The 27034-nt window shown below is 37.3% G+C and overlaps 1 protein-coding gene across 2 annotated transcripts in view; it reads right to left on the bottom strand.

Moving 5' to 3' along the window:
- Positions 1-3633: 3633 nt before the first annotated feature.
- Positions 3634-27034, bottom strand: part of ZFR (zinc finger RNA binding protein) — a 55628-nt gene continuing 32227 nt past the window's right edge. Inside the window, exons 7-20 of one of the 2 annotated variants that reach the window (XM_067545481.1) lie at positions 25891-26082; positions 22978-23266; positions 22069-22265; positions 21448-21567; positions 20691-20836; positions 20161-20323; positions 18889-19094; positions 18482-18632; positions 16874-17015; positions 11746-11843; positions 10846-10941; positions 7025-7136; positions 6783-6880; positions 3634-6094 (exon numbers count right to left, since the gene is read on the bottom strand). In XM_067545481.1, the coding sequence (XP_067401582.1) occupies positions 5915-6094; positions 6783-6880; positions 7025-7136; positions 10846-10941; positions 11746-11843; positions 16874-17015; positions 18482-18632; positions 18889-19094; positions 20161-20323; positions 20691-20836; positions 21448-21567; positions 22069-22265; positions 22978-23266; positions 25891-26082 (2190 nt within the window). In that variant the 3' untranslated portion in view covers positions 3634-5914. Of the gene's footprint in view, positions 6095-6782; positions 6881-7024; positions 7137-10845; positions 10942-11745; positions 11844-16873; positions 17016-18481; positions 18633-18888; positions 19095-20160; positions 20324-20690; positions 20837-21447; positions 21568-22068; positions 22266-22965; positions 23267-25890; positions 26083-27034 lie in introns of both variants that reach the window. The other variant, XM_067545480.1, reaches the window with a different exon arrangement.

A 27034-nucleotide genomic window follows, 5' to 3' on the forward strand; every position in this document is an offset into this window, starting at 1 on the left:
GGTGCATATCTTTAACTCCCTCTAAAGGTACTGAGGGTATCCAACACATTTTGCCAGCTCCTGAAATAGGTGGAAGTCATCTGTCATGGATGGTGGTGATGGCATGATTTTGTATGGGGATAAGTAGGATATGTCCTTGAGTATGACCTCTTCCTCTGTGTTTCTTTCTTGCTCCTCCCTCTCTTGGGGTTCTGAGTCCCGCGATGCTGCAACAGAGGGGACATGTCTGAGAAGGTCTCAAGCAATGCTTGGTATCCCTGAGGCAGGCTAATGGGGTAGCATAGAGTCATGGGTGACTGTACCAGGATGGTGGTGCCATCTGGCAGTACATCCCCTGTTATTGGGTCCTGTATGGAGCCTGGGAGGAGTAAATAGAAGCCTTATCCAGCTCGCTGTCTGATCCCTCACTTGACATCAGAGGGGCATGACATGATTGTGGGAAATATCCCTTGATCAGCAGTGGCTCAGTTCTATGATCTTGGTATTGAGAGTCGGGATCTAACACTGCCAGGTTGTCGACCTGATGGGATTCTGCTGGTACTGAGCATCCTGGTGTTTGGGGGGGAGGGGGGAGGAAGGGGAAGAAGATAAGGACCTCACCCATACCAATCTCTCCGGTGCCATGTGGCCTGATGTTGCTGGCAGTACTGAAACTAGCTCACATACTGGGAGCGTATTAGGACGCTTGCCCTTGTCTCTGTGCACTGCAGTTTCGGTGCCTATGCCGAAAAGATCCGTGGGCTTATTAGCGATACTGGACATTGACAGTCACCGTGAGGCGTGGATGCCAAATAATCTCAGTGCCAGCAGTGCCGAGGATATCAAGTGAGATGGAGATTGCTTTCGATTATCCACAGGCTTGCTAAGTGGACTTCTCATTCTCTTTTTTGACTTGTGAGAGGAGTCCCCGACTGTCTCTTCAACCTGCTATCCTTCGAAGTTGAAGAGAAGATTCACACCTGCCAGAGTGCTGTGGTCGGAAAGCCACCTTCATGAGGATGATTTTCTGGCAGTGCTCTGTCCTTGCAGGATCTTGGTCGGAGCTGTTGGCAGAGGGAACACTTTATTGGTTGTGGACCTCAATGAGGCAGTGTATGCACAGGGAGTGCTGGTCCGCAACCAGGATCACCTCGCTGCAAGTGTGAAACTTTTCCTGAACCATGGAGAGCTGGACATACCCTTGTCTGGAGGCAGGGGGAGGGGTTGGGGAAGGAGAGGAAGAGTGTCCCACTGCACTGGGGTTGACCCAAGAATAAAGTCTTTTCTTTTCTTTTTTGGCATGACCAAATAAAAGTAAAAAAAGAAGGCTAAAGGGTTTGTAAAAATCCCAAAATTTAGCAGTTGAAAAGGAGCATTAACGATCTGCTAACAGACAGCTAACGGCTCCATCTCTAGCCACACATGTTGAGAAGGAACTGAGGACTGTTAGCCCACTTGTGCTGGCTAGTGGAGTGGCACAGCATGAAGGAAGACAACGCATGTGCAGCCCAACACATAGTGCTACCGATGTTCTCCGATCAGCAGCACAGGAACGCAGACGCACCTATGGTGCAGCACCCATAGGGATACTACTCGAAGTAGTAGTTATCTACCATGGAAAGTGATGAAAGCATGACAGGTGATGATGAAATATTAGTGTCACCTCTGTCAGACCTTGCCTCCTGCACCTCAGGTCTCATCTGGTTGGAAAGGTGGAAGAGGAGGTTGAGAAGAATGCTCCCGTCTATGCTCCAAGTGGGTAGATGTTGACCTAAATTGTTGGTAAATGGCCCAAGGATACCAACAAGGCCATTAAGGCACAGTAGGAGCGCAGTCTGCTGCTCATACCAAGAGAGTGGAAGCTGAGGTCTGTTGTCCTCCATGCCATCAGTACATGTGGGCTAATTATGGCTCCTAGAATATACAGAAGCACTCTATACTGAAATTACTTGAGTCAGAGGAGCTCTCAACATATTTCAGGGGAGGTGATAACTGTTCACCCTGTATTGTTGAAGTCGGTAAGAATAAGATTGCCTCAATGACAAATGTAGACTTGGTGACTCAGCAGATCACAGTACCACAAGATGACTGGTACCAGTAAGTAATAGAGATTTTGGCTCAGTGGAGACCAGGTCTTTAGAGTATCTGAACTCCTGTGGGAATGGTGGTATATTGGTGGAATTTGATGATTTCCTTTGGAGGCCAGCTTCAGTACTGATGGTACAGAACCTGAACACCTGATATGAGAAAGATCATGGTCAAACTCCATCAGTATCAATGCAGTACATGATGATGGTACAGGTACTGAAGGGATAACTGAGTCAGATGATGCAGACTTCTTTGAAGTAAAACCTCTACTAGCTTGGATTCAGCTGTCTAAAGTTGAAGAGGTCCATTGCAAGGTATGGCTCTTAGAAGCCTTCTGAGTACCACTCAAAGCCTTACAAGAACTCCCTTTGGGACCCGAAGCCCCTGGGGCCTTCTTTTGGGATGGTGATCAAGATTTCACAGTAGAATGGGTGCTCCTACTCTTTTTATTGGTAGTCAGAGGCTTAGCTAGTACAGCTCTCTAAACTGTGGGTACTGTCACAGAAGCTGTCTCTTCTGAGGCTTTTGGTGACAGATGTCCAGAAGTTGAGGATGACACTTATACACTTGAATCTCCAGAGATGCTCAGTGAGTGTGGCCATGAGGTAGATGGAACACTCATGGTACTGTAAACCCTGGGTAAAGGGAGGTTCTTGGTACTTGGGTCAAAAGCTGGTCTTCATGCTTGCTCTATCATTAAAAGTCTAAATTTAATCTTTCTGTTCTTTCGAGATTGGCTTTAACAGATGAGCAAAGCTTGCATTTACTGGAAATATGGCGATATGGAATCACTAAGGATGCCCATCAGTTACTGGGATAGCCCCCTGGCAAGAAAAACACCTCCTAAAACCCAGAGATCCTGCCATACATCAGAACAAGTGCAGAATAAACCCCTTCATGGGGAAAACAAATAAGACAAAACAAAATAAAAACTATAGGTGAAAAAACATTCCCAACAAATACTGAATAAGTAAGTAGGTTGAAAAAAACAGGCATGATCTACACACTGTCTCAGGCTGAAGGTGGTTGAGAAAGACCTGAGGACAGTTTGTCTGCACAGTCCTTTATATCTTTGGTGAGGGGCAAAAGGAGGCGAGGCACACATACATAGGCCAAACGGGCACTGCTATGAAAAATCTCCAATTGAAGGTGCAGGGGTGCATGCGCCCCTGAAGTGGAGCGCCCATAGGGACACTACTTGAAGAAGAAGGTATATATTTGCTAAGTAGTTATGCAAAATATTACCAGTATTATTTATTCAGTTTAACAATGATTACTACACTGGATATTCAAATGCTGAGTTTATGTATTATTTGTATGTTTGCAAACCAGTTTTAGGTCTTTTTTGTAAATGCATGCATGTAAAAAAGATTTAGTATATTAAACAGTTTGAATGCAAAATGTATTGTACATCTTGTCAAACATTTAAAAAAAAATTCAAATTGTTGGATTTTTTCCCTTCTCTTAATTCTGCACAAGCCAGTATTTGTTCAGTTAAACAAATCCATAGTGGATAGGAAAAACAGAAACAACTGCAAATCCACTCTTTACTACACAGATCAGAAATCATGGTCACAGCTTCATGTTTAATGGGGAATCACTTCAAGTATACAATATTTCAAACATCCAGAAACTGGTTAAGAGGTATAAGTCAGTGAAAACAAAAATGCAGGAAATCCAAAAAACTTATCTTTGACCTTTTCACCTTAAAGAATAGGGTCACGTGACTGAACAGACAACATGTCTCATTTGGGTAGGAAACTGTTATGGAGTTAAAATGGCCAGATGAATAGCAACTGAAATATAAGACATGAAGCAACTTTCAAAATAATAAGTGGTGATGACTAACTGGACACCATGGAAACAAAACATCTTCCTTTTTTAAAGGCAGAGGACCTTGGGCAACTGCACATTGCTAAACTGAGTTCCAAGATAGCACAAAAGAAGTCAGTTTAATCCCCTTTTGTTCAAAATAATTTTTGAGCACATGCTAATTATTCTATTTCCCATACTGAAATTATTTTTTGTACTGGGGAAACTTTCCATTATTTTGTTTGCTGACCACTAATGTCTTTGTATTATTTTTTGAAGTCGCAGTGTTTGATTCTCATAGGATATGGTATATTTAAACTTACACAAGACTCCCTCTCCTATATTAATATTGTATTTACATTCCACAGGCCTTTTGTGTTAAAATGTTTTTGGAATTTCTCCAGTATAGTTTGAAGGACAAGCAAAAAATTAATCATTTAAAAAGATCAAAGACAAGTTTGACCTGATGAACTGGAACAAAAGGTTTTGAAGTAATTTTAAATCAAGAAAATCAGTGTTCTTTGCAATATCTAACATTTTCCTACAGTCATTTGTAAAATAGTTATAGGAATGTTATAGTCATTATTAAACCCATGTATTTTTTCAGGTCTTCAGCTAAGCATAGTGTACACTAAACAGAAAGGAGCGAAACTTCAGTTTCCAGTGTATAATGAATTTTAAAGTCATTTAATAAACTTTAGTTTTTATTTGCGTATTCCACTGTTGCGTATCCCACTGTAGTGCTGTGACAACAAATCACACCTGTGTACCAGAGCATACATCAACAGTATGATGTAATTTTACTTACACCACTGCTATAATATTTAGCTTTTTGAAGAAGACATAAGCATACACTATGGCCACACCAAATAATTTTCTGGGTTTTTTCTTTGATAACCTTCACTTTGTTAGCAATACTTTATCCACTTTAGTTTTAATTTTCAAGTTACTGAAAATCACAGAAAAATAGCTATACAGGAATAGCTACTAGGAGATACCTCACAGGCACTGATATGGCAAACATCTATTTTAAGGGCTAATTAAATGGCATTAGTATCACATTGACAAAGCTGTTTGAAAACAATTGCCAACTTTGTCCAAATGGGAAAATGCCCTCTCTTACTATCATCTTAAGAAAAAAAAATGCAGAAAGTTATTTTTTTGGCCTTGCTATGTCACAAAGTCAATCATACAAAGACCTATGCATTAAACCTAAAATAATAGTTTTAAAAGCCCTTCTATTAAAAACAAAAATGTCATGCATTTTTGATTAATTAAGCAGCTGCTTTAAAACTGTTGCAAGACCATACTGTATATATTAGCTTTTATACTGCTAATCCACAACTAACAGCAAACTTGATTAGATTAACACAAATCTGTCTTAATTACACCGTTATATCACACTAAAGAGACAAATGCCACAAGATTGGCAGAAACATTTAATTCTGAGCACTCAAATGGCAGGATAATTATGTGTTGTAACCCTTCACATTTAGAAAAAAACAATCCTGCAGTCTCACTTTACAAAAAAAAGCTCTGCTGTAAAATATTAAGGGGGAGGAAAACTATATACCATCTCTAACACAGAGTAACTTATACAACTAGTGTCAAAGGCAAATAAAACTTCTAAATAAAATATCAAAATACTCATAGCTACTGAAGCACAAATGCTGCATTAAATACAGTCAGGATTTAAGACAATGCACTAGTTAATAAAAAGGACAAAAACGGGAAGTTACTACAGTTAGCAACCTATGTCTAAATAAAAGAAAGTAATGAGGGAAAAATAAGCTAATATTTTTTAAATCAGAGCACAATTTCCATTTGTGGTGTCTTTACATCCATAATTTGTCTGATACTGCACATCCATTAAAAGTTGAGAACTTCACAGAAGAGTTAAGTCCTCCTTCCGCAAAATTAATCTTCCATCTGTTTTTTGGATGTTTTAAAACAGACATTATTATGAATAAAAAAGAGTCAGGCAACAAATGGACTCCTATTATCACCTCCTTCTTAACACTGATGACAGACATTTTTAAAAGTTATCATAATCTTTTTTGTCTTTTTTCCCCTCTGCTTCAAATCCATCGACCCCATCACTGTCTCTTCTCCTTTTACGATTGTTATGAATGTTGAAACGTTGGTTCATCTGTGGCAATGGATCCATTCCTAGAACTTTGTGTATTTGACGGAATGCAAGGAGTCTCAGTGCAAACTGGTAATTGAGGGGGAAAAAAACAAAACAAAAATCTTCCATCAGAAACAAAATGTTAAACAAAATATGACAGTGGAGGTAGTTAACATTTTTTTCATAAGCCACATTTAAAAAAGTCAACGTTTATGCAAATGTATATACAGTATTACTTTTCATTGCAATATAGTTTTAAGTTTTAAAAGGTACATTTATTTAGACTGATAAGATACAGACAACTCTGAACATCTTTTACAAGTATAAAAGGATGGAACTGCAGTAATCCTTTTCCTAATGTGGGCAGTAGCAACTGCTTCTCTTAGGTCAACATTCTGATTTATGATAAAGTGCCCGTTGTGCCACAAAGTTGACTTAAAACTGCACCAAAGGTGCTGTTGAAATACTTCCCCCACATGAAGTTATCATAAATGCTATCCTAATTTAGGAGCTAGTCTGATCCCCAGTATAAGTGTCCTCAATATCAAGAAACAGCAAAGCATGTTTATTGCCTGTTTCTAATAGATGCACTGGCCATTATGCAAGAACATCTGAGTACTCAGCCCTTAAAGTGAGCATACATCTATGAATTTACTCGAACATTTGTCACATGAGAAAAAAAAATTCCAAGTTTTACAACTGAAGGAGAAAGATTTTCAATATTTCAGCATAACACTACCACCAAATTTGGCTATTTTATTACAATTTTCATTACCTGTGCACTCGAAGTAATATCCTCTCGTTGCTGGTCTGTCATTAAAGCAAGTGTATCATAAGGATCTTTTTCACAAGGATCCAAAAGGCCAGGACCACCTATAACAATATGACTAGTTACCATTACTAGTATCCATACATACAGACTAGTATCCATACATATGTAATTATAATACATATTTTAACTGAGGTTACAAATTTTAGATTTGTCAAGGGTATTTATATCGAACAGGTGCAACTTGCCTTTAAGGATAATTCCTGAAGATATACACTCAAAAACTCTTCTCAGTGCATCCCCAGGGCTTTGTGGGCCAGAAGCACTGCTGATCGCCTTCTCTACTAGTAACTCCATAGCCTAAACCAACAACAGAAAAATACTGGTTTACTAGACTACTTTGAATGAAAGAAAGAAAGAAAAGAAAAGAAACCATCACTACAATTCAACTCAGATCTTCTGATACACAAAATTTAATAAGTAGTTACATAAAGAATATTGTATCCAGTTGAAAAAGTACCAGACTTTTAGACAGCTGAATAGTGATAAAAAATTAGCCTCAGAGTAATAACCACAATATTTAGGTTGCCTAACACTTCCCATTAAAAGATACTTATGACCTTATTTGAGATGCTCTAATACCTCCCATTGTTTGCAGTAGGCCTTTGAAATTCAGCAGGCAGAACATCCTACGGTTAGAAAAGCACTTTTTTTTTTTTTGACCCATGAAATTCTGTTCAGGTTTGGCTGAGATATAAATGAAAAAATAAATAAATCACAATTTCCCTGTGTGATGTCTGCTGGCAGCATGCCAAAACAGTGCCTTGAACATGAACATTCTAATCTAAGGCTGGCCCACACCACTGCCAGCACTGGGAGTCCTAGGACTGGACACGTTCTTCTGGGGGATTGGGTGAGGAATGTGATGGAGGCAGAGAAAGGGCAATCTGGGCTTGGCTCCCCTTTCCTTTCCTGAGATGGGAGGGTGGGAGAAGAGAGAGGGAGAACGTGTGCATGCGCTGAATCAGACTTCCTCACATCAACCCTGTCCACCCCAATGGATAATTACCTAAGCTCAAATAGATAGTTCTGTAGTTCAAATTGTGTGGCACAGCTGAAGGTTCAGGGTTCAAACCCTACACGAGGTGATGCATGATGGTGGGGATGATACAGCTGGACATAAAATAATTTACCTTTTTTCTTTTTTTAAAAGACTAGGAAATTCCATACCAAAAAAGAGAAACCCATTAAAAGATTACTTAGATCACTAAGTTGACCATTAGAAAATAAGGAAATATTTGCCATTTGGGTTGCCTGTGCAGCCTTAATTTTGCCCCATTGTGCACATGCATTCAGTATGTGATCAGATAATTAAAGACTGTTTTTCAGAGAACCCCTGATTCATTCAGTGTACAAGATGCACAGCAAGCAGGAATGAATCAGAGTCATGTAATGAATTAGGCTGTCTGTAAGATCCTGCGCTTCATTTGTTCTAGCAGTTGGATGCTGTGGAGAAAACAAGGCAAGGGACTGCAGGAAGAGAAAGGATGATCTTGTGGTTAAGGCAGCTGAATGGCATACAGGATAATTCAATTTTATCCCTGCTTCTGCCAGTCTTTCAATATAATGCTGAAAAAATAACTTAAATCAACATTTTGTTAGGTAAATACTAATTGTGTGTTCCTCATTTCTGCTCTGCTCAACTTGAGATACCTGGGGCCTGATATGCAGACATGTGGAGCACTCACAGCTGCAAATGAAGTCAATGGGAGCTGTGAATAGTCAGCAGCTCTAGCAATAAGGTGGTATGAAAGAATGAGGACAGGAAAGGGTTGGGAATCAGGAGTCTGTGTTCTAATGCTAGGTTTACCACTTGTCTCAGGCAAATCTCTATGTCTAAGTTTCCCTATCTGTAAAATGAATGCCTTCCACCTTGCAGTATAGAAAAATTCATTTATGTTTATGGACAGGATAGGACAGGGCAGGGTTGGGAATCAAAAGTTTTTGTGTTGTAATGCTAGGTTTGCCACTGATTCACCGTGTGGCCTCAGGCAAATCTCTGCGTCTCAGGATATGTCTACACAGCCGGCGACTTGGGGATCCAATGTAGCAGGATCGAGTGGGTCATGAAGACCCCCTCAATCAATCCTGGAAGTGTTCTCCAGGCAACACGATTAAACTACCTCCCCAAAAGGAGTAAGGCTGGCGTCGACCGGAGGGTGTCTCTGGGCAATGCAGTGCAGTGAAGACGCCATGGTACAGCAATGTAAGTCAGTCAACAGGAGACACACAAGCTACTTTACGCAGCTTGCATATCTCCTGTCAACTGCCAGTGGCAGTGTAGACCAGGCCTCAGTTTCCCTATCTGTAAAATGAATACCTTCCATCTTGCAATATAGAAAAGCTCATTAATGTTTATGAGGCACTCGCATATTAAGGGTGATGAGTAAAAAGACAGAGAAAATAAATAATTCTGTATTCATTGGAGGCTTTGGATGGTATCTGGTAAATAAGGGAGGGAGGGACACTAACTGAATGGGGAGTATAAAAGTATTGAACAGCTGCCTCAATCTCGGAGCACTGTCCAGCCTATGTATCAAATTAGGTAGGGGTCATTTGGGGAAAAAAACAAAACAAAACAGTGTATGATCATTCAATAAATAATGGATCATAATGCACATGAACAAGGGGGCAGAATTTACAATACACAAAGTAACCTAAATTCTGGCATTTCCTAATTTTTGCAACCTAAATGTTGCTTTGATGTAGTATTTTTTCCTGTACCCAATGCATTATATACATTGTTTTGTAGAAAGAGAACTTGTACCTAAATTTCTCAGGGCTGATAGGAAGTTTGTCAATGAAGATCACAGTAAATTTCCTCCTCCCTTAGTTCCCCACCCATTTTAAATAATTAAAGCCTTACTTTCATTTTCTTAGAAGAGGGAATTCAAACTATAAGTAATGAAACTCTCAATACCTTTTGTTTCTGCAGAAATCTGTAGCTTTATGTTGAGGACTAAAGAAACTATAAGGCTGATCCTATGCCTGCTCAGGCTCCTAACCCTACCCAGATGCAGCAGGCGCATAGGGCCAATGTAAGTGGCTCTGTGTTGCCACCACACAAGCTCCAGTGTAAGGGGTATCTTACGGGGACACAGTCATGGTACTCATCACTTTAGTGACACTGCAGCCCATAAGGCAGACTGAGGAAGGCTGTCTTAAGTCAGAGCAGCCTCCAAGGCTCTCTAATGTCTCCTGGGGACTGTTTCAGCCCCCTCAGCAGCCAGGAATCCTGATGGCTCAAGGAGGACACCTCTCTCCCCTTGAGCTGTGCTCTCTGTGCTGGCTCTTTCAAGAAATGCAGCACAGAATCTGGTACTATGGTTAGTTTGCTCAAATATTTTAAAGCCAATAAAAACATTTAACTCTTATACACTATTTTCAGTTAATCAGAGGCAATTTGGAAAATTTCTTCATAGTCCTCCTTACTATCTTAGGATTCACATCTTGTCCAAACAGAAATGAAAACTGAAGTGGTTTGGAAAATTTCCAGCACTCTCCCTGCCAAAAGCTGGATCATCATATATCAGTACTCTAGTACCATATCTGGCAGCAGCAGATACTAATGACAGTGGTAACACGAGGGATGCTTAGCAAGTCACTTTATACAAAGTTTATTCTGCAATGGTTATTCCAGATACATTGGACTAATTATTTCAAATAAGTCTCAGGAAAGTCCAAGCAATTCAGAGCAAACAGAAAAAAATCATGCCTAACTTCTAAACTGACTTTTAGAAAGAGAAAAAAGAAGTACTGAATTCTTTGGTGATATTTTTGTTCTGCAGGAAAAAATAAATTATTTGGAAAAGATCTAACTTAAAAAAAAAAATCACAGGATACAGGAAGTCTGGGTTCTTTTAATTGTCTGCTGAGGGAAAAAAATTAAAAACTGATTCTTGATATATAGTTTTATTTTAAAAAAAAGTTGTATCAGAATTTTCTGACAGTGAACTTGTAGCAACATGCTGCTGCCTTAAAAAAATGCATGCAAAAGAAGATCACTCACCCAGCTTGGGAAGTCAGACCAAGTTGGAACTCTCTGACAGAGGTCACGAAGAATACGTATGATAATCACACAGGACTGCAGACCATTAGCTCTAGCCTTGAGAGCAATACAAAATCAAGTTAATTAATCCCAGCACCTACAGAAAACAGGCCATAGGTTGAAAAGCTAAAACACCACTGTTCAATGGAAGCTCAGATATAGGATAGAAACAAATCACTCTAAAACTGCATTCATGAGCTGCCATTTACAGCAGTATTTTATGCCAGGGTTAGTAAACTTAAGGTGGTAGAAGTCAAAGTGCACAGGTTATACAAGAGTAATATTTCTTGATTCCCTGTACACTTTGACCTATGTTCATCTGTAACAATATATACAATATCTTTCTATATTAGAAATAAAAGGAATAAAGATCTAAAGTATGTATAGAGACTGAAAGGTCAAGGGAATCTGTTTGGTTTCTTTGTTGTGCCTTTGCCAGAGTGCAAAGTCACTAAACCAAACAGTTGTTTCTCACCTTTCATTCCCTACACTTAATGCACTTCAAGAAATAGGAAAAAAAGTCTTAAATCTAAACACAAAGCTTTAAACACATACTCCATTATTTAAAGCAAAGTTACTCTGCAGCCTTATGGAATATATTACAAATACACACAGCATATGATCACTAAAAGCGAGTCAAGCTTTCAACATCGCTCAATGACCAGAAAAAAAGTTTGTGTCAGATCAGCAATAACTGCATAAAGCAGTTCTTCCATACTGAGATTTCTATATTAACATTTTTCTGGTCAAGTATTATTACCGTGGGCAATCTTGAGTGTTTTCACACAGTTAAACATTTATATTGCAACTGAACTAATCTCGCATAAGGCTACAAGAAGAAAGTAAAATGATGTTCCGAACCTGGAACCACTTAGCGTGGCGTAGAGCAGCCAGAGCGTCAAGGCATTTTTGCCTGTCCAAGACGTCCGGTGGGTCTTTCACCATACCCGAGGTTACATCTAAAATGGATTGAATTGGCAAAATGCAGTGAGGAATGGGTGTTTGACCAGGTAAGCAAGACACTTCCTTAAAGTAGCTTCAATGTCACACATGCCATTTAGAGTTTAAACCCCTGTCCAACATATCAGTAAAATCCCTTTAATTCGGATTAGAACATAACCCAGTATAAAGATCAAGAGCATAATACAATTTAGCCCTCAATCTTATTTTAAATGTACTGCAGATTAGTTTGCAGTTACTCATACAAGCTAACTCTGGAAAAATAGATTTCCCCTAAAATTAAATATTGAAGGAAGGATGGTTGGACACAGTGCACCAGCACAGAGAACACAGACAGAAGGAACACAAAAATCCACTTCTATGGAGTAGAATTTACAACAAACTGAATTTGCTGAACAACTTAAATGGTCTCGAGGTCACTCTGGACCTACTCCTAATAAAAATGGGCAAGTATAACAAATAAGACCTGGATAAACTCAAGATCTGGTGATAATATAATTAAATTTTAAATTATAGTGCAATTTTAAAAAAAAAAGAAATATGCCTGAAATGCTCTCCAGAATTCCAATAAGTTTAATTACTTTCTACTATAATTTCTCTAATTTCTATAGCTTCTGCAACACCATGGTGGGTGGGTGTGTGCGCATGCACAGTCCAGTTTCATCTAGGAAATATTAACGAACAGCTGAAAAGGCATATCTTGGTTAAGTCTAAGCAGGAGAAAGAAGAAAGAGAAGAGTAGTAGAAGCAGTATCAGAATGTTTGGTAGATAAGGGAAACCCATTTAAGCGTTCAAAAAATGGGGTTTTGATCATGTTAAAACGTGACTACCTAATAAGGGACCAGAAGATACAATAAGCTTTTCAAATTGGTTGTCCCAACAAAATGGGGAATATCGAGTGACTCTAAATGGTTGCTTTTAGCTGGCTAATGATATACCAATGATGTAACTCAATAATTAGTTTTATAACTTCTTTAGCTTATTATATGTGAAAATGGCCTTTGTGATGAGTTACAAAATATGCTGATGGCATAATTGGTGATATAGCAGATGGACTAATTCAACAAAACTCCATTTGGCTCATTCAGAAGAGTGGGCAGTATACTAAAAACAGTCCAGTTTTTGAAATCGTGACATAAGCAAGTTAGAGAACCAAACAAAAAAACTGTTTCTATTCAATATAACACTCATGAAGCACATTGACTTGAAAAAAGATTTAGGGGAAAACTTCAAGGCAGCTGTCAACATATGAATGAAGGAAAAAAGTCAATAGGCTATCTGGATGCACCTCCAGTTAAAAAGCATACAAATAAAAAAAGATACTTTGAATCTGCAATATAATTATTAAAAATTTAATCTGGAACATTATGTTTGGATTTGGTCTCCTTTTTATTGGAAAATTTATTTTGCCCTACACAAAATGAAACATAAAATGCCACAATGATTCCACATTAAGAATTCTTGTTGGGGAGAATTTAGATACAAGCTTACAAAGATATTCAAAATTACTGAGTCTTTGATAAAGTGGAATGAGGACCCATTCACACTGATGAAGGGTTCAAAGAGTGAATGAAGATATTAAAAGTAAAATTATTTCAGTCACGAATAGTAAATCTACAGAAAAAAAGTGGTCACGTAAGGCAATCTAAGAAAGGAGAATAACATGAGTATAAGAGACAATGGACACATTTAGAGAAAAACCCATAGTAGAAAAGCCAGGGGAGGTTGAGAAATTAACACACACATGGGTTGTTGGGTCAAGTGGCATCTCTGTGTCAGTTATCTACATTCTTTATAACGCGAATGTGCAAATAGGTGACACTGTGCAATCTTTCAGCATAATAATAATATACTATATAACTTGAAACTCCAATTACTCAGTTTCTAGCACTGAAACACTTTGGAAAATAATTCTATAATGAAATATTTACATTTTAATGCACAGGAGGCAATCTTACTTTATGCTTGAAACATGGATCTGAAATATGCCATGTACCATTGATAATGGTGACTGCATGAATAATCTTGAAATTAATTGTGAAAGTCACAAGATGCCATGGCACCTATTGCAACTAAGAATAAATTTTGGCTGAAAATATATTAGAGAAACTCTTGTAAAATTTTATTTGTGGATTTTTGCACCTGTTTTACATTTCAAGTGGATTAACCCCTTAAAGACTATAGTAATCAGACTCCTAGCCTACCACCCTGTTAACCTAAAACAAAAGCTATGTTAATTTACAAAAACAAGTACAAATTCTTATGCTATGTAACTGTATTCTATAAATAACCTAAACATAAGGGGTTAATCTTCAATTAGAAGACATGCTGTGTCCACACTATTTCCCCATTAAAAGTTAACAGGTATATCAATTTCAGTAAGTTCCATTATGTGAAATATGTATTACCCAGTCAACTATTTCAAAACTAGTGTGAACACTGCTTAAATCTAGAAGACAGACAAAGACAAAAAGAAAAAACACAAAGTAACAGTAAATGCTAGGACTATGCAACCAAAACCCCTCCTTTGTGCAATATGGCAGGTGTGACACTGAGCTTTAGAAAACCTTGGTCAAAAATCCTTCCGATGTCTTGGCAGCAACCCTGACAGGACTCAACTCCCTCTGCTAGAAGGCTTTGGACCGGGGCTGATAAGCTAAGGATAAAAAAAACTCCCCCAACACACACATATACATTGTTTGCTGAGAGAAAGATTCCACAGCAAAGGTTAGAGCATTTTGAATGTATCAGATTCAAAGTCAATTCATGGAAATGCTGGATAACTGCCAAACACACAATACTGTATGGCACAACTGCCGTGCGGTTAACAGTTTTATTTTTTAAAGTAATTCATTTTCTTTTTTATCCTTTTGTCATTTAATGGGATTATTACACACTAAATATGATTTTACTTCACATGCAAATCACAGTCTCATCTTTAATCAAACTCTTTCTTCCGGCAAAGCCTTCCTTATCACCTAAATTAGCTCCCCCAAAGCCAGCAAGAGACTTTAAACCATTTTAAGACACAGAGCATTAGGAGCTGCAGTAAGAGAAAAAACACATATTGTTATTCTGCAGCAAATAAGTAACAATCTTCATAATAAGACCTGGTTTATTGCAATAATCAGCAGTTTAATATTCTGCACTCTTCTAGTTTCACAGGTGAACTTTTCCACACATCCATTTTACAACTGCTCAGTGTCTTGAAGCGAAATCTATTTACCTGTTGTTTGATTTTGCTTCCCTAAAGGCAATACCCTCAACTCAGCAGGTGACTCAAATTCAGAATGGCAATTCTAACTCAAGTCTGGGTCAGACAAAAATATAGTTTTGTTTCCTTTGGGAGACAAAGTATCAAAGGAATTTACTGAAAAACACCTGTGGGATTTATTTTATTTTACATTTTTTATTCTAGTATGAAAATCTAAAGGCCACAAACCAATTTTACTATAGTTTAGAACCGCAGTGTAGACTAACTGTAGTTTTACATAGTACATTAAGGAATAAAGATAATGATTAAAACTAATCTAATTTCATAGCATATATAATCAAACTTAAAAAGGTGACTGCTTTTTTTTTTTTTTTTTTTTTTAAACCAATTGTTAACAAGGTGAAATGCTTTGCATGATTCAGTCCAGGTGAACCAAGTATCACATTTCTGGCATAATTTCTATTGCCAAAAGTGAGAGGAGAAATGGCTAGGTTTGATGTAATAGTATTTGTACAAAGCCTGTATAGTTGGAGATACACACGCAGCTCAGCAAAGATCAAAAAGAAAAGTCACCCAATCCAGAGAACACATCTTCCAGCTTTGTTTTCTGGTGTAGGGAGCAACTCTGAAAACAAAGCTTGATTATAATTCTCTAATTTAAAAAATAAAACATCTAACGCAAGGAAAAACCTCAAATATTTTAAAAGATAGCTAAAAGTGCTGAGACGAAATAAAAGAATTAATGCCATGGCTTTAAATATATATATATGTATATACTCATGCACACATATACATACACACATACACTTTTTTATTTTCCCAACCTGCATCATGAAAAAGTGTTAATACAGACTTAAATTGCCTGCTTGTAGGTTCATATTCAACAACAGACCCTGGCTTGTTATGATGTCTTTTTGACTATGAAAACACAGGATGAAAGGAAACAAAGTTAATTTTATCTGACCCATAGAACAATAGAACCAACGTATTGCAGACATGAATCATGCTCGTTGGCTTAAAAGCTTCTGGAGCTTTGAAAGTATTACAGAACAGACCCTAAAGCAACACTGCTGGCACAAATGGGATTGTACATTCACAAATGTAAATTGGTTTAAGAGCTCCAACCAACTTCTACTTTAACTCAGTGACCAAACCATTTCTTATTACTGTACTACTCTATGTACGCCATTTGGATAAAATACTCAGATCTTAATACCAGATGCCTGTATATTTAACAAAAGCACTCCCATCCAAAGAGCAACCTCAGACAGCTGGAAGAATTCTCATCTTCTTCTAGACAAAGCTAGAAGCACTACGAACATCAAAATCGCTGTGTGTGAATATTATACGCAGCAATGCCATTTTAAAGATTCAAGTGGTGGCAAAACAAATCCAGTTTCAAAATGAGAATGTAAAGATATAAAGATTAAGTTTTATAATATGCTGCAGATTCTCTTAAGGCAAGCTTGTAACCACCTTGTAAAACATTTAGTTTTCCAAATAACTGAATTTTGTAAGGGGGGGGGGGGAGGGGAAGAGAAAGACACTCAATTTAGTATCTTTTCCAGAAAGCTGAGGTTGGATATTAAATTGGGGAGAAAAATCATAGTTTGAATTAAATAAATGCATCATATAAGCATTTATTTTTAGGAAATGTTCTATAGTAAGGCTGGTTGTTGAATAAGTAAGGTTTCTATCAAATACATATATTATGCCAGCATGTTGCCTTCCAGGACTTAATGTCATCTTAAACAGACTAGATAAATGTACAAAAACTGGTAATATAGAGGTAACATCTTTAACAACTTTCCAACCTCCATCCCTCATGTTCTCCTCTCGAATGACTGGAGATGTCAATGTGATAGTAACTTGCATTTTGGGTTCCACACATGAATTCAAAATTATCGCTGCTTCTGGTACTGCACACTTTATTTCATACTTCTCAGGACTTATTACCTAAATAATGAAAAATCAGAAGCAATTGCATTTATTAGCACTTACAAAAATAGAGTGGGAATACATTCATTCTAACAGGGTCACAGAACTGCAATAGGACAATGGTGTCTGCTCGATATATAATTATATGGTTTTAATCATGCAGTTAAAAAAAATATATATGGTCTGTCATATAGTTTATCAGAGACATTAACTAAAAATATGTAGCAGTTACCCTAAAAGCATTTTTTAAAAACACACACTGAGGAAATTCATGCATAAAATATATTAAATAAGGAGTCAGAGTCTTAGAAGTTTTTAAATTCAAAACAGCTTTAAACCCAGTCTAACTAATCAGTGAAGGATTCCCTGGGTTTGGAGAAATCTTTAGATGGCACAGAGCTGAAGTAGTGGTTCCTATGCCACAACCCCTTCGAGTGCAGGGGAACTGCTATATTCACTTTATTCCTGGTTGCTGGAATGGCTTGTAGGCTATTCTAAGTCTTTCTTATGATGAAAATGACTGACCTCTAATGACCCAAGCTGTCAGCACCTTTGTCTCCCTCCACAAGCTACACAGGCAAATGGTTGGTCCTAAGGACCTGGCCCAAGATTTGCACATTTTGCTTATAGCAACAAAAGCAAATGAAAAATTCAGAGTGAAAGCTAGTTATCTTGTGATATTATCTTCTGCCAAATGATATCAGAACAGGAGGATAATATTGCAAACCTTCTAAGATTCCATAACATGCGTAGGCTTTTTGGAGTAGGTGAGGGATGGAACTGTGGTCTTAAGTATGAATTTTTCAACATTTGTGGATTTATGGAAGACCTTTTACTTCACATTCAGTGCTCTGTATGTATGTGCAAGCTTAGAGAGTAATGAGATAGGTGTCTTTTTTTTTTTTTTTTTTTTTTTTAAGGTAGTGGAGAAAGATGCATAAGATGTACTAAGCTTTAGTAATTTAATTCTAGAACTGTAGATCATTTACAATTACAGATCTTGGTCTGTAACTTTAATATAAAAATCTGCAACAAGTGAGAAGTGCATAGTAACTGATGGCAATTTATAACTCCATCCAAATAAACCACCTATGACTGCTATCACACATATCCATTCTATCTTTGGGCACTGATGGCAGTCATTTGGGCAAAAGGGGATTCTTCCACCAACTTCTGTCTTCAAATATAAAGGGAGAGACAGATTACTACATCTATGAATTGGCACTACATGTGAAGAATAAGACAAACATTTCCATGATCTTGTGAAATGGATCCCACTTCTTGCTTATCCATACAATGGGCAGGAAAGACACCTTTCATGGGCACTGAATTCAGATACAAATACTGGGAAAGTGTAATACAATTTTTCAATGACTCTCCTGTAAAACTGGAGCACAATCAGCGCTATAAATCATTTGACTCCTGAACACATTTTTTATGGCATCGTCTCAAAAATCCAAATCCAAGTTCTAAACCATACTTACTGCAAGTTGTTTGGGGAGACTTTCTGCAATACGACTGAGTAATGCCTTTGAAGGCTTCTCAGCACACAGCAAAACAAGGTTAACATTTCGGTCTCCACGAAGAAGCAAGCCTTTAGCCAAAACTCCTACCCGTAAAACTCCTTTCAAAGCTCTGTGGGGAAGTGAAATTATATTTACAAGTGGTGCTTCAAATCATATTCATCATTCATAAAGAACTCTGAAGATTAAAGAAGGGTAAAGTAAAACAAAGCACTCCAAATATTCAGATACCATGGTGATACATGCTATGTCGGAACCTAGAGAGAACAGAATCTCAGGAGGCACTAACAAAGATGTTAGGAGGAGAAACATGGGATGACTTTTTTCTCCTGTGCTGCAATTTTTTTTAAAACAGAAGACAGACATACCTGTCTTTACTGCCGTCTTTCTTATCATCTCCCTCTTTCCCCTTGGTTTTTTCATGGTCAGTCATGTTGTCAGAAACAAGTTTCAGAGCACGTTCAGTGATTGAAACTATTTTTTGGACCGCCTGAAGTTCTTCCTCAGTTGGATAAATGGCTGCATGTTTGGTCATTACATAACGGTCATCAGATGAGTCTGGACGACGCAAAGGCTACATAGGGAAAAATTATTATTTTTGAAATGCAAGTAAAGCTACCATAATGAATTCTAGCAAGAAAACTTCACTAAAAACAAAAACAAAAAACAGAAAAGGTGCCAAGTGACAGCATCATAGTTATATACAAAACCCAACAATTTAAAAGCAACAAAACTAAAAGTTAAGGACGTAGTAACTTTTACACTCTTCACATAAATATGCACATAACCAAGTAGAAGTAAGGTTGGAAGCATTAGATTTTTATCAGTAAAGATAGATAAATGTTGCACATGAATTCCCTCCTCCCCCCCCCCCACACCACAATGAAAAAACAATAGCTCCTTTGATGATAAATTTGCAAACAGGCAAAGTAAGAAAAGTCTGCTTGAGAACTTATTAGAGCTTAAAGATGCTGACTTTAAATATCTGGACATGGGACAGACAATTTCTGTTTTAACAGTTATAAAGCTTTGGACTTTTTGAATTCCAATGCCTATATTCATTAAATTATTGTCTGACTCCCACCCCATAATTTCCTGCAACTGTGAAAATTTAAATTGATAAAAATTTTAAAAAAATGCTTAAAAATGAACATTAGCGCTCAAATTCATAAAAAATAAAAATCAAATTCTGCCAGTCCTAGATATAATGTAATTTTTGGTTGTCTTACTCTTAACTGGGAAATAGTTATATATTTATTAATCAATGCAAGAATATTTTGGTAAATATTTATTGCTGTTTCTTGAAAAGATTATTACATATGACTATTCAATCATAGTAAATTTATGCAGGTGGATTTGCATGTGAGGCTGTTCAACATGTACTTTTAAGGTGCTCGTTTACTGACACTGAATCCAACAGGACTTATACAGGCAGACTCTTACAGCAGTATAGAGTCCCACGGAAGCACAGAATTTAGCATATTGATTTTTTTAACCTTTCCAATCACTTTATTAGAGAATAATCTTGAAACAGATTAAGGTAGCAATAAAGAAGGCTACGGTCAAATATACCCAAGAACTATGCCTGACCTAAGGATAAATAAGATTTCAACTTTTATTTTCCAATTTAAGAAACTTACAGCTGGTCCCTGGGGCTGAGGAGGCATTCCTGGTCTAACGCCCAGCAGGCCTAGAGGTCCTGGAGGACCATGAGGATATCCTCCATCAGGTATCCTGCGACGGTCATCCCAGTGATGCTGCTCCTCCTCCATCCTCCTCCAGTACATGTCTTCCTCATAGCGTCTGAATTACATGAATCAAAGTATGTTCTTCACATAGCAAAGTGCAGTTTTTTATTGTTACTATTCATTAGCTCATCGTTAGTAGTCATGACTTAGTACTTGGGAGCACCAAAGGATAAATAAAAAGGAATGATCAAGCTAAAAGAAATCCTACTCTTAAACACCAACAATTTTAAACAGACCTAAATTCCTCAGATGGATCAAGTAAAAAACACTTAGTTGTACAATGGCCTGATTGAAGACAAAAGGTATAGAGTCCTCAACGTGAGTACTCATCAGGAGATAATTAAATAGGATGGAACCCACTTCAGATGACCTGATTGCAGCTTTTGTCCAATTCATCTGATATTTATAATATTAGATGTTACCTCATTTCCATCCTCCAGCGTTCCTCCTCTTCTCGTCTTCTCCAATATTCTTCTTTCTGCATCTGCTTTCTCATCTTTTCTTCTTGAATTTTCCTTGCTCGGATACTGGGCTTTACTTCTACTTGCAAATCTGGATTTACTTTTTTCTAATGTTTCAGAGATAGAATGAAATGTTGGTTTTACTTTTCATTCCACCCTGTTTTTAGGAAATATACTCTTTATATTATTTTTCTACCATGTCAAACATCAGTAGTATAGAAGACAAAGTATTTTGTTATTACGTGCTATTTGAATAATTGAGCCATACCCAGAATTAATATAAAATTAAGAAAATACTACCACAAATAGGAAGTTTTACTCTTCCCATCACCTCAGGTAAGTGAATTTAAAGAAAAATGTTCTGTAATAAATAGCCTGATGTTAATCCTGTTCTATTCCTAATTCAAAGTAAAGAACATGCAAGGACCAACTGAAGCTTGAATTACAACACACTATATTTTAGTGTTTCCAAACATACTCAACAGTGTTGTTCAAAGTTTTCATTTAAAAAAAAAAAATCACAGTACATATCACTTCTTTAAGCCACCAAATATCATCTTAAAAACATACCAAGAAAGATAAATGCAACGTTTTTCTATCCTTTTGCATACTATTTGGTATTGGTAACCATTAATCTTGAATCTGAGTAACAAGTTATTACAATTAACAATTAAGGTCTGGTAAAGTTTAATATACTGTCAGCAGCATATCAACTAACTTTATATTGAAGCCTGTGCCGCCTTCCTTTTAGATGCATCTCCTTGGCATTAGGATCGTTAAAACTGCACTCACAAAGTTTGCAGTGAAAACGGATCACCTTCCCTTCATCATTTCGTACCTTGGAAATAAAATAATGTGGTATTAGAGGGTTTTTTCCAATAAAAAAACACTAACATATTTACGTACATATATTTTAGTATGCACTTTAAAGAGGTACTGTCAAGGTAAGAATGGTCAATCATGACCAAATCTCTATTGTACTAGCTATTGTACAAAGGGGAACACATGGTTCATGCCCAAGAAAGCTTACAGTCTTAAAAATATACTTGTTTTATTAACTCTTTAGATTCAAACAAACATCTAAATAAAAAATGACAAACCAACAAATAGTTGGTTTTTCAGTATATTCAACTTTGACCTTTGTCCTACAAAACTTATACACATATGCTTACTATTATGCACTGTGAACAGTTCCATTGACTTCAAAGGTTCTACTCACAATGTGTGCGCTTAAGCACATGCATAAGTCTTTGCAGGATCTGGGTCTTGCTTTGTAATCCTAACCGATGCATTTTTATTTAATCAAACAAATATACTAAAAGGGTTTTCAGATTAATACCTCCTCCACATAGTCATGGCCCACCGGCTGGACATCACTCTGCAAAGCAGCAAGAGTTGTAGGAGTCACTGGTTCTGATGCTATATCTGGTTTTACTTCCTGGGTCTGTACTACAGTAACAGAAGGCGTAGTCTTAACATTTTCAACTGCTTTCATATCTTCCTGTTTACTTCCTGTTGTCTGTAGCTTATTACCACCTAAAATCAAAGAAATTTAAAATGAACTGTTAATTTTGGTAGCATGATTATATGCTTACAGAATAACTATAGAGTAAAGAGATTTCATTAGCAAATATCAGTATTTTGGCCGGAGTGCCACCATTTTTTCAAAGTTATTTTATGAGTAAATTTAAACACCTTAAACATACAATTAAACAGAGACCATTGTAAAAGTTCAGCTATAATCAACATTTAGAGTATTTTTTAAAAATAATTTAACGGTACCAAAGTGTTTAACTCTTTTAACCAGTTCTCCATTTTCGCAGTAATGACTTAGTAGGCTTGTACTTAGACTTCTATTAAATTCAGTTTAGTGATCTGCAAGTGGGAGGCACGACTGAAAGGAAGCATGCAAAGAAAGGTATTTTTTTGCTCTGACAAGTAATCCGCTGTGGAACTGCTTTTGTAAGATAATTTTTTTGCTGAATTGATCAAAAAAACCCAAAAATGGGCTCTGAACTGAATGTTTGTATTAAATAGAACACATAGCCCCCAATGCTGCCAACACTTATGCACTTAACTTTGCCCACATGGAGTAGTGCCCTTTAAATCAACAGGGCTGCTCACATGCATAAAGTTATGCATATGCATAAGTGTTTCCATTATTGAGATCGTACAGACTAGATAAACACAGATTTAAAATCCTTATAATAGGTTAGGTTTCAAAATGAAGACTGACTTCTGTACTTGCCAACAAAGTTTATTTTCGGTGTAGATATTTTCTTTACAGCTACATTAGCTGCAACTACGGACACTTTGTTGTTGGATGCTGTGTTAATTGATGTGCTTGACGTGGGAGTAAGAATTTTCACTGCAGAAGATGTAATGGAGGAGTTCACAGTGCTGCTGCTAGCTGCAATATTTGAAGCAGAGGCAGTTGGTTTGGAAGCAGATGCGGAGGTTGAGGAAGTAGCCTGGGTAACAACGTTTGGTTCAGTTGAAGGAATGGGTTTGCCTAATTTTGTGTGCAGCTTAACCACCTAGAAGAACAAAAAGAACTTAATAGATTCCTCATTAAAAAACATGAACCACTGGGTTTATACTTTAAAAAAATAATATGGCTACTCTTCCTTAAAAAGATGATCTGTAAATGGAAAAAAAATGAACTTGAGTCCATTTTTGTTTCTTTAAAGTTTTATAAAGAAAAGTTTCAGACCTTCTGTAAACTTTTCTCTGCTTGATTTTTACATTAGAAATACAGGTCTTATATACCCCAGAAAAACTCCATGATGACTGGACAACTAGTGAACACATGACATCCCAAGAGTCGACAAGCCAAGAAACTTAGAGATGGGGGAGACAGAGGGGGAGCAGGACGACCCGGACACAGAGCGGAGCACTGCGATAGGAGCAAGGCTTTAAACCTGATCTCTCTGCCTCTGGCTCACTGTTTAAAAGCCTTGCATATCTTACTCTTGTCTGCTCTCCCCCCAGGTACTTAAGGCACCGAGTGGGGGGGGGGGGGAGAGGAGGGGGTTAAACCCAGGCAGCCAGGACATAGCCCGGCCACCTTAAGTCCCTCAGGGACTTCTTCCTAAGCTACAACACTTAACAACTACTTAACTAACTAGGTACTTTGTTTAACAAAGAGTTCAAAGAAGGGGAATCGCACTTGCAGAGAGCAAGTGCTAGTTCCATCCGACAGTCACGGGCGGAAAGAGACTGAGGGTGCGTAGGGCCGGCAGTGCCTCATGTGCTGCGGCATGGGCGCAGCACTCCAGGGGGCACCAGAGCCAGCCCTACGGGGTCTGCTAAGGGGAAAAAAGTTCCGGGAACCGTGCACTGTGGCGTGCACACACCTATATTGGAATGGATATGAGCAATCACTCGAAGATAGAACTAGTGAATACATGACATCCCAAGAGTCAACAAGCCAAGAAACTTAGAGATGGGGGAGAGAGATTTTTAGTCGAATTGTTTAAGATTTCATGAGTTTTCTCCCACGCTTCAAGCCCGTTGGTGGGGAGCTTACTAAACTACCATTACTGATGAACACTGTGGAGAACAGATGTCTTTATTAAAGATTCAATAACCCTATCCCATCATTTAAAGTGTGAGATTCCACAACACAAGCAGACTGACATGAGCATTAACGGGTCTTTCAGCAAAACCAGGGAAGATCCAGGGAATTCCTGATATTATCTACAGTAAAAAACAAGCAGGAAAACAAGTATTCAAGTCTCCTTTATATATATCATATAAAATACTTTGCAGGACACCTTTAAAATAAAATAAAATTTCAGTTTTCTTACAGACAGTTAGGATTTATAAGAAACACTGACACGTTCCAATAATAGGGAAAGTGAGGGTTGGAAGGGGATAAAAAACAGTGGATTAATCTTGAATTTGACAACTATATCATTAACAAACAAACAAAATCCATAATCTAAATCCCATTCCTCATCAAAACATCATAATTTCAAAAGGAAGGTAAAATTTTGGATTAAATATCCCAACATTTAAACAACCCTGTATAATGAATTTTCTTAGTAAATGTACATTTCAGATTTATAGAAATAATCCAATGGATTGTAATACATTGGTCACTACATTTTTACACATGGCAACTGTAATTAGCAGTAATAAACAGATATGGTGAGGGAACAGAAGGTTCTCCATGCCCATATATAATAAAATAGAAAAAAATCAGTAAAAACATTAAATAAATATATGAGCATTGTTTGTTAACACCGTGTATTTATAGTGTAGCATTCTACACTCTAGAATATTTCAGTTTTTTCAAGTAAAATAAAATTCTATGTAAATAAGAAGCTTAAGTATCCATTTTAGGAAAAAATAAGAATATATAGAATAGGCATATTTCTGTGTTAACACAGTATTTCCTTTTTGATGGCTTGGTCAACAGCACAGCTCTGCTTAGACATAAATAAAGGGATTTGTATACAAGAACCAAGACTGGATGGCTCAGGGAATTTGTAATAGGATACAGAACCCTTCATAGTTATGTCACTGGCATGAATCTTGCCTATTTTAGGTGAGATAATCAGATAGCTGCCTGGCAATCCATATGAAATCTAAACATGTACTCGAGTCACATAGGGTACCATCACAAACAATTCTGAAAGTGCTCAGAATTGTGCTTAGTGCTTCAAAGAAGTCATTGAGAGACATAATCCCTAGCCCAAAGTGCTTACTATCTAAGTAACTCATTCATTAAAAGTCTTATCAAGGGCAACAAGCATCCTGCTGCTGCATCTCGAGCTATCCTCTACACTGTGCTTACTGAATCATCTGTTATCTTCTATTCATGCTTCTGTGCCTTTTCTGTGCTATTCCCTGACTCCCCCCTAATCCAGGACATAGTTTTCCTTTGCTACATGAAGCCCCTCCTAAAAATTCATCTTTCAAGTCACTATTAACAAACCCTTACTCTCATGCCTTCACTAATACATATATTATAAAAATCAAAGTAATTACCTATTAAATATACATACACTAAATCTAACCAATAAGAAAGGGTGTGTGGGCAAACCTAAATAATTTGTACTGCATTTTTTGTGCATATTTATTCTCTTCATCTATTTCAAGATAAGAAAATATTCGATCAGCTTTCTGCTAGTGAAGAACAGAAGAAAGCACCTACCTTCTGATGTTTAGCGCCACGAATATGGGCAGCATATGCATCTGCTCCTGTACAAGACACATCACAGAGCTCACAGCGCAACTGATTCTGAGTTCCACGAGCAGAAGTACTGCTATTGCTAGTGTTCTGAGATGCTTTTAATGCCGCTTCTTTCTTTTTGTGTTTCTGGCCTTCCAAATGTTCTTTATAAGTCTATTTAAAAATGCAGTGAAAAAGAATACATCCTCAGTAAATTATTTTTACTCCACTAATTATGTCAATCATACCATGCTATAAAATATATAATAAATTATAACCTAGGAATAATCATCATCAACACTTTATTTTGCTAAGGAAAATATTTCATATACATAGCATGGACATTTTATGGTGTGCATGCTCTGAGACATAAGCCAACTGCTGGCAGGGACCAGGAAATAATTTTCCTTTCATCCTATATGGAACTCCATAGTTGACAAGAAGCAGTATAGACTTTTTCACCTTCCTAATTCCCAAATCATGAAGTATTGGTCAACACCAAGTAATGGATACTAACGATGAAATGCTCTGATCTGGAGGCTGTACCCAACTCCAGAATGAGTTAGAGCACCCCAAAGTACTCAATGATTTAGAAGGAGATACCGCGTAAGTACAGCTGGGCCCAAAATAAAACTTTTAAAATTGAATGCGTCCTTGCATGAGAAGGGGCAGTCCAGGTGGGAGAAGTAGTAGAAAACAATGACACTTCTTTAAAGTGACATGCAGAACAACAAATATTCTATGCAAGTGTGGAAAAACTCTCATGTTCATTGCTGTCTTAATCTGAATGCACAACAGTACTACACTCAGCCATTTCAAAAGTAGACTGGGGTTTCAGAATATTCTACAAAGCAGAATATTTTTCAACAATACATTTCATAAAAGCTTAAATTCTCAAGGGTCTATGGGTCTGAGATGGGAGTTTGCCCCAGGAAGTTTGCTACTGAGCACAACACTGCTTCAAATAGAAAATGTAAACCCTTTTGGGATGGGAAGTAGAATTCAGCTGTTCATGTACAGCACAAACATCCGTAATTCCTTTCATAGCAGTACATGTTTTCACCAAACTACTCCTACAGCAGAGTTCTTTAAATAATTTCCTTAATGCACAACTGTTCTTAAATAT

Source organism: Emydura macquarii, unplaced genomic scaffold (genome assembly GCF_026122565.2).
Source record: "Emydura macquarii macquarii isolate MOO-44397 ecotype Brisbane River unplaced genomic scaffold, CSIRO-AGI_Emac_v2 contig_1045, whole genome shotgun sequence".
Lineage (NCBI taxonomy): Eukaryota > Metazoa > Chordata > Testudines > Chelidae > Emydura > Emydura macquarii.